This window comes from Ochotona curzoniae, unplaced genomic scaffold (assembly GCF_017591425.1).
Source record: "Ochotona curzoniae isolate NIBS_2020 unplaced genomic scaffold, NIBS_Ocur_1.0 scaffold_4701, whole genome shotgun sequence".
Lineage (NCBI taxonomy): Eukaryota > Metazoa > Chordata > Mammalia > Lagomorpha > Ochotonidae > Ochotona > Ochotona curzoniae.
This window is the reverse complement of record NW_024467122.1, coordinates 60659187-60671598: the sequence shown is the minus strand read 5'-3', so window position 1 is coordinate 60671598 and position 12412 is coordinate 60659187. Positions and strand designations below refer to the sequence as shown.

The 12412-nt window shown below is 42.0% G+C and overlaps 1 protein-coding gene across 2 annotated transcripts; it reads left to right on the top strand.

Moving 5' to 3' along the window:
• The first annotated feature begins 496 nt into the window (after nt 1–496).
• Nucleotides 497–11452, top strand: RSL24D1 (ribosomal L24 domain containing 1). 2 transcript variants are annotated; one of them, XM_040969415.1, is made up of 7 exons: nt 517–662; nt 4107–4220; nt 5553–5625; nt 8819–8882; nt 9986–10075; nt 10109–10110; nt 11082–11452. In XM_040969415.1, the coding sequence occupies exons 1-7, from the start codon at nt 582–584 to the stop codon at nt 11147–11149; spliced, it is 492 nt and encodes a 163-aa protein (XP_040825349.1). In that variant the 5' UTR covers nt 517–581; the 3' UTR covers nt 11150–11452. The 2 variants fall into 2 exon arrangements, with proteins under 2 accessions (XP_040825348.1, XP_040825349.1); XM_040969414.1 differs by lacking the exon at nt 10109–10110 and having other exon boundaries at nt 497–662; nt 9986–10071.
• The last annotated feature ends 960 nt before the right edge of the window (nt 11453–12412 follow it).

Here is a 12412-nt window from a genome sequence, read left to right as displayed (position 1 = left end):
ATTTTGTGTGTTAATATATAAACTTACAAGTGGTGGGAATGTAAAAGATGATTTAGTATAGATTATATAAACATCCATATACATCAAACGTGTGCCTCAGCGACCCGGGCGTTCACAGCAAGCTTGGGTAGCAGCTTCTCTTTGGGACAACAGTGTCTTTTGGGACCACAACTGGGGGTTAGTCGAGGGCAGGCACTGAGAAAAAGAGTCCCTGAAGACAGGAAGTCTCCCGGTGTGGAGACCCTCCGCGGCGAAGCTCAAGGCCAAGGTGAGCTAAAAAAGCACATCAGCAAACGGCGACCGAAGCCTGGTCCCTCGTGGCCCACCGGATCCCACCGCACTCCCACGCGGTCCGCGGCTCCGCGCCTGCGCGAGTGGTAGCGCAGTTGCCCGCCCGGCCTCCGGGGCGCGCTCACGGTCGGATCCAATCTTCTGGGGCCGGCCGCAGGCGGAAGGCGCTTGTGTTTTCCGGTTTAGGAGCGGAGGGGCGGGGCATCGCGGAGAAGCGCTTCCGGTAACGGCATTACACCACTTCCTCTCCGGCTCAGTGTCTGGCCCGTGGATTCCCACGCGGGCTCAAAATGCGTATCGAGAAGTGTTATTTCTGTTCGGGGCCCATCTACCCGGGCCACGGCATGATGTTCGTCCGCAACGACTGCAAGGTGAGGCGTCCGAGGCCCGCGCGGTTCGGGAGGCGCTGCGGCTCGGTGCTGGGCGGCTCCGGGCCGCCTTTGGTTCGATGGGCTTCTCTGCCGGCGTCGTGGGCGCGCTGAGGGGCTGGGGTCAGAAGGGAGGGCCACTGGTCACGACGGGCACTGTGGGGTCTGTGGGGTGTAGACCCGCTGGTCACGGCACTGTGGAGTCTGCGGGGTGTAGACCCACTGGTCACGGGCACTGTGGGAGTCTGTGGGGTGTAGACCCGCTGGTCACAGCACTGTGTGTAGACCCACTGGTCACGGGCACTGTGGGGTCTGTGGGGTGTAGACCTGTTGGACATGCGCACCGTGTGGAGCTGTGGGTAGTAGACCCGCTGGTCATGGGCACCATGGGGTCTGTGGGGTGTAGACCCGCTGGTCGCAAGCACCGTGGGGTCTGCGCTGATAGGCAGAATGGAAGTGCAGAGTGATGCGAAGGGCTGGAGCCTCGCCTGGTAGCACTAGCCAAAAGTACAAACATGTTTCCTCCACTGTTGGATGTCTCCTCTGCCAGTCCTTAGCTCCCATTGGGAACTCTCCACTGCGTGGCAAGCTCCTGGTTGGACCGACAGTGGGCCTGGGGGCAGTGGTCCTGGGGATGGAGCTTTTTCTCTTTCTCCTAATGCGATTGCTGAAGGCCACCCTGAGCATCTTAGTCTTTGTCTCCAGCGGTCCAGTCCTCTGGGTTCTGCCTCAGGGAGGAGGCTGCTGTTTCTGCCTGTGATTTCCGCTGTGCTATCCTCTGACCGTGTGATAGCTCGTTGGACTGGCTTTCCTAGAAGTATCTCACTTTTCAGAGTGGAATTAGTGCTGATGCTAATGACGTTGTTTCAGTAAGTTTGTGGAAATGGAACCAAAAGATTTATTTTGTTGGAAGATGAAATCTGCATGTTACAAGGGGTCTTCATGAGCAACGATGTATCTGGTGAGAAGTTTGCAAACATCTTTTGCATAAAATAATCTTCAGATTTTGTCGTGAATTTTTTTGTAGTACTTCCATATTTTGACATTTTGCAGATAGGAAAAATACAAGCTTATTGAGGCTTAATAAGATTATCATATTAGCAGAAGGATTTGAAGAACTTTGAGGCTTGAGTGGGTAGATGACTTATTTGCCCGTTGACGATAGGGATGGTGGGAGATTAGCCAGGAGGAAACTTGCCCCTCTGAGCCTTACATGCCACATAATTCATCCCTTACTTGTCCTCGGACAGGAAGCACCTTTTCATGTTTCTGTGTTAGTGTATGTAGCTTTTACATTCGTTTATATCCAAGTCTAATTCTGATCTTTGTTGTTTGAGCAGCAGAACTGGCATTGCTAGCCTAAGCTTAGCCTGGGTGCTGTGATTTCACTATTCCTCAGCACCTGGCACGGCATCAGGCATGTGGTGGGTACTGCGCATCTTCTGGTACAACCCCCTTCATCGTCTGTGGTGACCAACATCCTCACAGGCTTCCCTCCTTAGACCTTATGCCGCTCTTCTCATCTCGTGCTTCCTGGATGTGGAGTCAGCTAGACTTCTTGTTGACTCTTGTTTGGAATTGAAAAGACCCAGGACAAGCTCAGCTCTGACTAGACTTCAGCTCTGTGTGTGTATGTGTGGGGGGTAGTTAGTATATATTAACTGTTGGAGGCTTTATAAGATAATTGTATTTTATACTGAAAATCCATTTCAGTGGTTTACTGTAGGAGGTTTCAGTGGTTCTTGTGTTTTCTAGTTCAGGGACATAGAACTGTTGTCGCTTACATTTCTCAGGGTTGACCTTGCTTGGAGAATCTGGTCTGTATGTTGTGATCTGCCTGAAGTTCCCTGTAGCACAAGTACATGTAAAGCAAAGAGTTTTGATCTGTGCTGTATATAGAGGCTTGCTTAGTTTGAAGTGTTTACTCTGTTCAGTTTTCTTTTAAAGGTTTACTTATTTATTTGAAAGGCAGAATTACAGGGAGGAATACCTGCTTTAGGCTTGTCCGTTCACCCAGTGGCTGCAGTGGGCAGGACTGGACCTGGCCAGGAGAAGCAGCCAGGAGCTCCATATGGGTTTCCCATACAGGTGGCAGGGGCCCAAGTACCTGGGTTATCTTGAGCTGCTTTCCCAGGCACTTTAGCAGGGAGTGGGATTGGGAGAGAGTATGAGAGTGAGAGCCTGTGAGTTGAAGCCAGGAACAGCGAGCTCCATCTAGCCTCTCAGGGGAGTGTCTTGGTCCACGGAGTCTTCCCAGGTGTGTGGTAGCTGGATAGCTGGACTGGGGGTGAGGGGGTGAGGAGGGGCAGCCAGACCCACAGCCCAGCACTGCAGTGTGCCATATTGGTGTCCCAGGCACTGTCATCGTCTATAATACCCTCGCACTGTCATTTCAGCCTATTTCCTTTATGGGTCACACCTTCTAAGTATGATAATTCAACTTAATTTTCTTTACCAAGGTCCATAAACTTCAAAGGATTGCTTTCTTTCTTCATATTTCTCCCAGTAACATTCATAAATTGCCATGTGTTCTACAACATTACCAAGTAAAATGGTGCACTTTAAAGTTACGAGTCTTAATAAGCCATTTCATAAACACACTGAGACATCAAGTTGTAAATTAGCACTATGAAAGAGTCACATTTTGTGCAATGATGGGCGAAGAATTAAAGTAGCTTTTGCTGGTATACTTGAATAAATATTTTAGGAACTAAATCTCTTGTCAGTTATAGTTGCTTTTTGGGTTATTCTGTGCTTTTAAGAAGGGTGAAAATAATTGAAAGAGATTTCAAAATAGTTGTTTCGAAGTTACATGCTCATTGAGGCATATAGAAAATGAGTTTTGAAAACTAGCCTGAATTAAGAAGGAACTTAACATGAATGCTTTTATTTAAAAAATTTGGTATCATTATGTGACTTTCATGTTACTCTATGAAAATGCTAATAGATTTTTTTAAAAAAATTACTTGAATTGTAAAGAGGGGAGGGCGGATGACATACGTGTATGTTCTGCTGTGGCTGGACCAGGCCAAAGCCTGGGGCGAGGACCTCAGCCTAAGAGTCAAGCTCCTGAGTACTTGAGCCGTCAGCTGCACCTGCTGCCTCCCAGCGTGTGCAGTCACATGAGCTAGAACCAGGACGCAGTTGGGATTGAACTCAGGCACTCTCAGTATGTGGCTTGGGTATTTCAGATGACATCTTAACTGCTGTGCCTAATGCCTTTTCAGACACATTTTCAGAGCTCTTAAGTAGTTGGGATGATATTTGATAAAAAAAAGTTCAATCTCCATTTAATGTGTCTTCGCACATTGCTAATGGTGTTATAAGTAGAATGATTTGTGAATTAGAGCCATTGTTTTTTTTAGAATTTTTGTCATGTGGGGTAATATCTTGTGTTAGAAAATTTGTTTTTGACTTTGACTTTTCAATATTTTACTTTTCTCGCAGGTGTTCAGATTCTGTAAATCCAAATGTCATAAAAACTTTAAAAAGAAGCGTAATCCTCGCAAGGTCAGGTGGACCAAAGCGTTCCGGAAAGCAGCCGGCAAGGAACTGACAGTGGTGAGTGTGCCCAGCTCGCAATGCAGTTGTCCGGGTTTTCAGAGAATTCACTTGGTTTGGGTGAGCAGAGGTGGTGTGTTCTAATTAAACAAAACAAGGCTTGCCATAGCAGGATGGTGAGTGCTCTGTTTATGTTTGAGTGTAGAAATAACCTTGATGTCCCGTGATCCTGCAAACCTTAGTTCTGTAGAATTTTGGAAAGGGAAAGCATTTCTAATCCAGCTTCTAAAAGTAGATTCTCTAAAAACTATTTTTAGCATTTGTAAATAAAGAACAAAGTCATTTTAATGGATTGAGGTCAAGTTGGAAGTTGGTGCTCAAGGATTTTGAGATAAAGTTAATTATTTGAAGGATTTCTAAATAGTAGTGTGGGCTTTTGATAAGGTCTGTAATAGACTTTATCAGGTTCTAGATTTCCATAGAAGGACTTGTGCTGGTGTAAGGAGGAGGCGGAATCAAGGGGTAAGGGGATTTGATGGGGCGAGCTCCCAAGGTGATGCTGACAGCACAGAGGGGACAGGTTTGAGGGAGAGAGCAGTGGAGCAATGGTCCATTGCTACCAGCAATGGTCTGGTAGCCCCAGAGCATCTTTTGGGTCTGTCATGTGGGGCTGGGGCCATTTTTCACCGCTTTCCCAGGTAAATTAGTAGGGAACTAAAACCAGCATCCTTAGGAATGCTGGTAATACAGGCATGGTGGCTTAACATGCCATGACGCAATACTGGCCCCAGATCATTTGGGAAGCCAAGAGCTACCTGTTGCCTCTCTAAAATGGTTTTGTGTATCTAAAGAAGAATCCACATTGATTGTTAATTGTCAGAATGCCAACTGGTAGAGGTGGCATGAACACCTGGAGGGGGGGAACTGAAGTACAGGCTGAGCTTGTACCTGGAGAGCAGCGCCATGTGTATTTGCAGATGCATTGTAGCATACCTTTTTGCTGTAACAAGTATTTAGGTTGATCATAGGAAATTCTTGATGTTTGACTTTTCTGAGCTGTTAAAATATGGAAATTTCCAATGGTTCAAGCTCATAAAATTTTCTGACTGTGCATTTATCTGAAGTGGGAAGGTGGGGAAGCTTCATGTTTCTGGTTAATTCCCGTATGACATGCTCTTTCAGGGGACCACTCTGAGAGCCCCCTGTGTGTAATGCCTTCGCTAGGGCTGTCTTGTACAGGGAGTGTATGGGGAAGAAGTTTGGAGACCTGCACTTTTTCGATTGCTCTGAGGAGAGTCTTCATTGTGTCTGCCAGAGTTCTTGTGAAAAGAAGAGTGTCTTAAAAGTGCCTGTCTTAAAATACCCGTCTCCGACCTGTGTTTGCTCCTGCAGGATAATTCATTTGAATTTGAAAAACGAAGAAATGAACCTATCAAATACCAGAGAGAGTTATGGAATAAAACTAGTAAGTAACAGGAAGTTTTTTGACTATTCAAGATATTATTGTAATTTAAATGTCAGTTTATTTAAATTTTTTGATTTTGTTGCTTCATTTTTGTTTTTCTGTCCTTTTTTTCCCCCAGTGGTTCTGTTGTGTTTGTGTCTTTTATTAAAAACTATTCCAAATCCATCTTAGCGTTGGCTGATGTATCATAAAAGAATGTCATTATTAAGCTTGATAGCGTTTGAAGTTCCCCACATAGTTATTAGAACACAAGAATGGCTGAAATATGCACAAAATCAAAGGCAGTTTTCAAGTTTAGACTGCTTAGATATATAAACTGCGTAAGTATTCTGTACACTTTATAAAATTTAGTTATTTTTTTGAAAAAAAAAAAGATTTATTTGAAAATCAGATTTACAGAAAGAGAAGGAAAGGCAGACAGGTCTTCCATTTCCATGTTCTGGGTCACTTCCCACCTGGCCTCAGCGGCTGGGGATAGACCGCTGTGAAACCAGGGTCTTAGAGCTTCCTCTGGGTCTCCCATGGAGGTGTAGGCATCCAAACACTTGGGCCATCTTCTGCTACCCTTTTTTTTTTTTTTTTAAAAGATTTATTTTTATTATTTTTTCATTGGAAAGGCGGATATACAGAGAGGAGAGACAGAGAGGAAGATCTTCCATCCAATGATTCACTCCCCAAGTGAGCGCAACGGGTCGATACTATGCCAATCCGAAGCCAGGAGCCTCTTCCGGGTCTCCCACACGGGTGCAGGGTCCCAAAGCTTTGGGCCGTCCTCTGCTGCTTTCCCAGGCCACAGGCAGGGAGCTGGAAGGGAAGCGGGGCTGCTGGGATTAGAACCGGCGCCCAGATGGGATCCCGGGCGTGCAAGGCGAGGACCTTTAACCACTTGCGCCACCGTGCCAGGCCCTGCTACCCTTTTTAAGATGCGTTAGCAGGAAGCTGAACTGAAAGTGGAGCAGCCTGGGGCCTGGCGCAGTGGTTCAGTAGCTGAATATTTGCCCTGTGAGCGCCAGGATCCCATATGGACGCAGGTTTGTGTCCCAACTGCTCCACTCCCCATTCGGGTGTCAGCTTGTAGCCTGAGAAAGTAGTGGAGGACTGGCTGAAACCTTGGAACCCTGCAGCCACATGGGAGACCCAGAAGAAGCTGCTGGCTTTGGATTGGCACAGTTCTGGCCATTATAGCCACTTGAAGAGAGAACCAGTGGATGGAAGATCTTTCTGTCTCTCCTTCTCTCTTCATAAGTCTGCCTTCCCAATGAAAATAAATGCGTATTAAGAAAGTGAAGCAGCCAGAATTGAGTTGGCCCCTAAATGAGATGCCATTGTTGTGGCTGTGCTGGCCTCTATTGTTTAAAATTAAAGCGTTCAAACAGAAGGTGATTGTCAGATTTTGTGAGGAAACTTCTAAGTGTTTGACTTAGGTAAAAATGAAATTATAGACTACTGAAATTAAAAACAATAATATCTAACTTTTGTCTTTTTTTTTTTTTTTCTTCCTGAAGTAGGCAAGGATTTTAGTGGAAAATGTCCCATGTGCTGTCAGATTGAGTCCCTTGACCTAGTTCCCTGTGTTTGCTTGAGGCTGCTCCCGCCCCAGGCCTTTTCCTGCATGGCTGTCACTGTGCAGTGTTTCCAGTGTTGTTGAGTGTGAGAGTGAGGAGGGTACAATTGTACAAACCTTGTCACCCTCCTAATGGATCATAGGCAGGGTGCCACTTTTAGCACAGTTCCCTGTCAGTCACAATTCTGTAGGGGAGAAATTGAAAAAAAAGTGGATCTTTGTAGTAGTATTTGATGCCTATAAAGCTTTGCCTTTCTGAATTTGGAGTTGCCTTTTCCATTTAGCCTCAAGTGTTCCCCTTGTTGTCTCTGTGCCTGCTTGCTTTTGCCTTCCTTTTTTTTTGCTCCCCTCTTCCGCCATCTTTATTCTCTTGCCTTCCTTTTATAAATAAAGACTTCCTTTTTGTTTGGTAATTGAAAAAGGTTAATTTCTGGAAAGCAGTTGATTTTACTGGGTTTATTTAGTTAAGGAAATAACATTGATTCAAATTCAGGGATTTCCAAAGAAATTTATAACATCATAGGTTTCTTAATTTGATTTTAAAGCCACTCTTGCTAAGGAGATTCTTGCTGTACATTCTGAATCTTCAGTGCTCTGTTGACTTTTTTTTTCCTGAGAGGATTCTGGTACCGTTTTGTATTGGGTCCCTAAAAATGGACTTTTGGAAAGATTTGCTGGGTAGACGATATGAGAGTCTTAAAATTGTTTCCTAATGTTTTACACAATTAGAAATGTTTTTCAGTGGTGTTCCAGACATATATATTACTTGTCTAGGAAATTCCTGTGTGTCATAGCTCACCATAATTAATCTGAATTGAGATGTGCTATTAATGCAACATGGATGTTGGATTTTGAAGACTTAATTTGAAAGCACATATAAATTACCTGAATAGCACATAAAATACCTAATTAGCACTACCTACTGTTTATATATTGGGTTCAACAAAATGTATCACCAAACTTATCACATAGTTATTACTGTATGTAATTATTAGTAAATATAACAAATGCCTGTTACTTTTTAGTTCCTAGAAATTTTAAGCTTATATGTATGGTTTGTCTTTTATTGGACAGTGCTGACATTGTTCTAGGCTCTAGAGCTTAGTTGGATTTAATTCTCTTATGGCTGCAGCTCCTGTAGACAGTTTCCCAGACAATTGGAGTCTAGTGGCTGAGAATGTGGCAGCATTGATTGGTCCTTTCTGCCGTGGTCAGCACAGGCCAATGTATCTCAAGCTCCTGAAGACAAAGTGTTGATGATTAGAGAGATGCTGTCCTTCAGAGAGATTCCCAGCTGGGCATGGTGTTAATTGCCCATTATCACAGTTCTCTGCAGAATTAAATTTGAAAGGCATCGGGTTAGTTTAAAGTAGAAATTTAGTTTAACAGCAGTGAAGGCTTTTGTAAAATAAAAATTAGACCATGATCCTTTTTAAAAGAAAGATTGACAGTGATGTCAGCCTAGGAACACATGCCTTCAGTGGTAGAAGTTGTTTTGACAGCAAATGTCTTTCAGTTAAATTCATTTTATGTGGAATATTAAAGATGTGCTTATTCATATACTTGTTGGTTATAGTCATACTGCCTACATGTGCATATATTTGCTAATTTTGATGAAATTTTTTTTAGTTGATGCAATGAAGAGAGTTGAAGAGATAAAGCAGAAACGCCAAGCTAAATTTATAATGAACAGGTATGAATATTTGTAGAGTAACTTCTGTGAAAATAAAGAGATTAGTTTTTTTTAAGTTTTTAAGTTTGACATAGCTTTAGGTTTACAAAAAGCTTGCAAGAATAGCATAAAGCAAACATATTAGCATTTTACCACATTTGCATAATTCTTGTTGCTATGTATAGAAAGTTGAAGATATACCTTCCTAATTATAGTTCCTACATAGTTCTTTTAAACTATACTTCCTAGGTGTAGTTAAGTGTCTGTATCTTGAGAATAGGAATGTTTCATATGTAAACACAATTTACCAAAGATAAACATGATACAGTGCTGATAATGTACAGAACTCATTCATATTTCACCACTTGTTCTAATCATGTCCTTCAAAGCAATAGAAAACCCTGGAACACGCACTGTTCTTTGCTGCTGTGTCTTCAGGCGTTTGTAATCTGGCCAGTTTGTCAGCTTCCTTTGTCTTACATGACATTTTTATAGAGTGCAGGGCAAGATATTTTGTGAATGCTCTTTACCTTGAGTTGTTTTTAATATCTTAGATTGCTGTGCTGTTAGAATTACTGGAAGATAAAATCCACATAAAACAGAGATAGTGTTAATTATTGAGAAAATCTGTAGACAGTTTAATAATTAGAGGTTGTATGGTGTATTCTGTATACATAAGAGATATTGATCTTGATGAGATTTGCTGATTTTTAAAAATCAGTCACATCCTTCTTGTACTCAGCAAGCATACATTCAGTCCCCATTTTGTGTCAGACTAGCCACATGGGATACAGTGAATGAGCAGTTGGTAGTATAGGAATCCTAATTTCCATCATTGAGAATTAGAAAATAATTTTGAATTTGAGTTGTTAGGCTAGAAAATGTATTCTGGAAGAATTCCAAAGGTGATTTCACTTTACATTTAGATGGAAGTGGGAATCACTTGAGACAACGGAGAGGCTGTTCACTGGGTGCTGCTGTTGCTGCTCAGTCAGGGAGGGAAGGGGAAGTAAGGGCGCAGAGGAAAGATGTTTCTCATTTCTCATCTCTGTGGCTTATTTAATTCATGAAATTTTGCAGCTGTACTGTGAGTAATGTCAGGGCTTTGATGTGTTCTATCCTAGATTGAAGAAAAATAAAGAACTACAGAAAGTTCAGGACATCAAAGAAGTCAAGCAGAATATCCACCTCATCCGGGCTCCTGTTGCAGGTAAGTCCCGCAAAGGAGTTGCCTGCTTCAGCAAGAGGGGTGAAAATATTCCATTTTTGTTTGCAATTGGATATGAGTTGACTTTCTTAAGGGTATTTTTCACTTAAATGTTATGCCATGACTTGGCTTACAAAATTATAAATTTATTCAGTATGCTTCCTGGTGGTAATGAATCTACTGTATTTGGTGTTTTTCTCTCCATATGATCCTGTTTGTTGTAAAGTACCTCTCCAAGTTAGAATGATTCGAGTAGTAATTTTTTAGTAGAATTTTACCCAATGCCTGTTTGATAAAATGCTGATGTTTTCTGCTAGTGGCTGTCATACTGTGGTATTGGAATTACTGGGAGATATTAATATAAATGAACATATTGCATTATCAGCTTTGCAGCTGATTGTGGTAGGAATGCTTCAGGACTGCTGCTTCACACTAAGGCCTTCTCTAACTTGTCTTTGTCATGGTCACTGATTGGCACAGTTGTTGGTGAGTGCAGTTGATGTGTTGCTTGTTAGCACCAGTCTTACTTAGTTGACCTCAGGTCCAGTCGGTTGGAATTTATTTAAGCAGATGACTGAAGTGGAGAAATTCTGCCTCCGCCTTACTGTGTTTCTGTATCTGCATGTCAAGTATGAAAGCCCTACCTAGGTTATTTGTATTAAAACAAAATAGAAATCTTGCAACATTTGTAATGGGACCCTGAATCCATGTGACTGGAGTTCAGCTTTCAGCTTTTAGACTTACTGGAATTAGTTGCTGAGGAATTCGTCTCCAAGCCTCTGTTTTGCTGTTTTAAAGTAGGGTTGCTAGTGTGAGATGAAGCAGTGTCTGTGCAGTGCTTCCTCTGAGTTAAGACCTGTGGGGCTGTATGATGTTCCCTGTTAGCATTTGTGAGTTTGTTAGCAAATGGTTACTGATATTCCCAAGCGCTCAAGCTCCTTTAATAAGTGCTGATAAAAATTTTGCAGAATCACATCATACTGAATTGATGACATTTTTGTTTTTATTTAAAGGCAAACAGCTGGAAGAAAAAATGGTACAGCAGTTACAAGAAGATGTGGACATGGAGGATACTTCTTAAAAATTTGTGCTTTTGAAAATCTCTTTTGGAGACTTAGGACTTGCTAAACTATTGACAGGTATTTTACAGAAGATCACGCACATGAGAAGTGATTAAAAATACATTTCTCTGAGATTGCTGTCTTCAGAGCATCAGATTGTGGATGTTACAGTGTGTCTCCATGTTAAATCTTCCCTGGTAGAAGTGTTTATGTAAATCAGGAAGTTCTGTTTTTCAATATAGAAGTAACTTGTGGCAACATTTATATGATAACTGTCCACAAAAATTCAATGGAAAGGATATTATATAAAATAAAGATTTTTTGCGGTAAAATATTGCTTGTATGCATTTTATGAAAGTGGGGCAACAATAAGAACTTAACCAATTTATATGACAATCTTAATACTTGTTTTTTTAAAATAATACTTTTGATTTTGGTATTTGCTGTTTTAGTTTGTTAGCATCTTGGAAGAGCATAATGGTTTTGTGTAACTAAATCTTATTTCACTGACTTTTCCCTCGTTGAACATCTCTGATAGGCAGTTCTAGATGTTAGGGTAAGAGCTGAATGGTTGCCTGGAATGGCACAGGATAGAATGCATTTTGGAGGATACTGTGATTCTTGGTAGAGCAAGATTTAATCTTGTAACTTAGTAGTAATGTGAAATGGTAATCCTAGTGCTTTTTAAAATTTGTTATGCAGTTTTCTTTTCATAAGTTCCTAGAATTATCTTTGGAAAACAATGACTAGGATGTATATCTATTATTTGTTCATAAACTAAAACTATTTCTTTTTTTTTTTTAAGATTCATTTATTTTTATTACAAAATCAGATATACATAGAGGAGGAGAGACAGAAAGGAAGATCTTCTGTCCGATGATTCACTCCCCAAGTGACCGCAACGGCTGGTGCTATGCCTATCTGAAGCCAGGAGCCAGGAACTTCCTTCAGGTCTCCCACGTGGGTGCAGGATCCCAAGGCATTGGGCTGTCCTCCACTGCTTTCCCAGGCCACAAGCAGGGAGCTGGATGGGAAGTGGAGCTGCCGGGATTAGAATTGGCGCTCATATGGGATCCTGGCGCGTTTAAGGTGAGGACTTTAGCCGTTAGGCCATGCCGCTGGGCCCACTAAAACCATTTCTGAAGTAAGTGCTTACATATTTATTATCAAAAGGTACTAAGTATAAGCATGTGTTTATTACTTGGAATAAATAACTTTACAAATGCAGTTTCAAGTAGGAGATTTTTTAATTGAGAAATACATATTGACTTATAAATGTATTA

Excerpts from the sequence above, each read along its gene's own strand:
- RSL24D1 (XM_040969415.1), top strand. The coding sequence starts at position 582 with ATGCGTATCGAGAAGTGTTATTTCTGTTCGGGGCCCATCTACCCGGGC. Across the intron at positions 663-4,106 it reads TCGTCCGCAACGACTGCAAG|GTGTTCAGATTCTGTAAATC; the intron begins GTGAGGCGTCCG and ends CTTTTCTCGCAG. Across the intron at positions 4,221-5,552 it reads CCGGCAAGGAACTGACAGTG|GATAATTCATTTGAATTTGA; the intron begins GTGAGTGTGCCC and ends TTGCTCCTGCAG.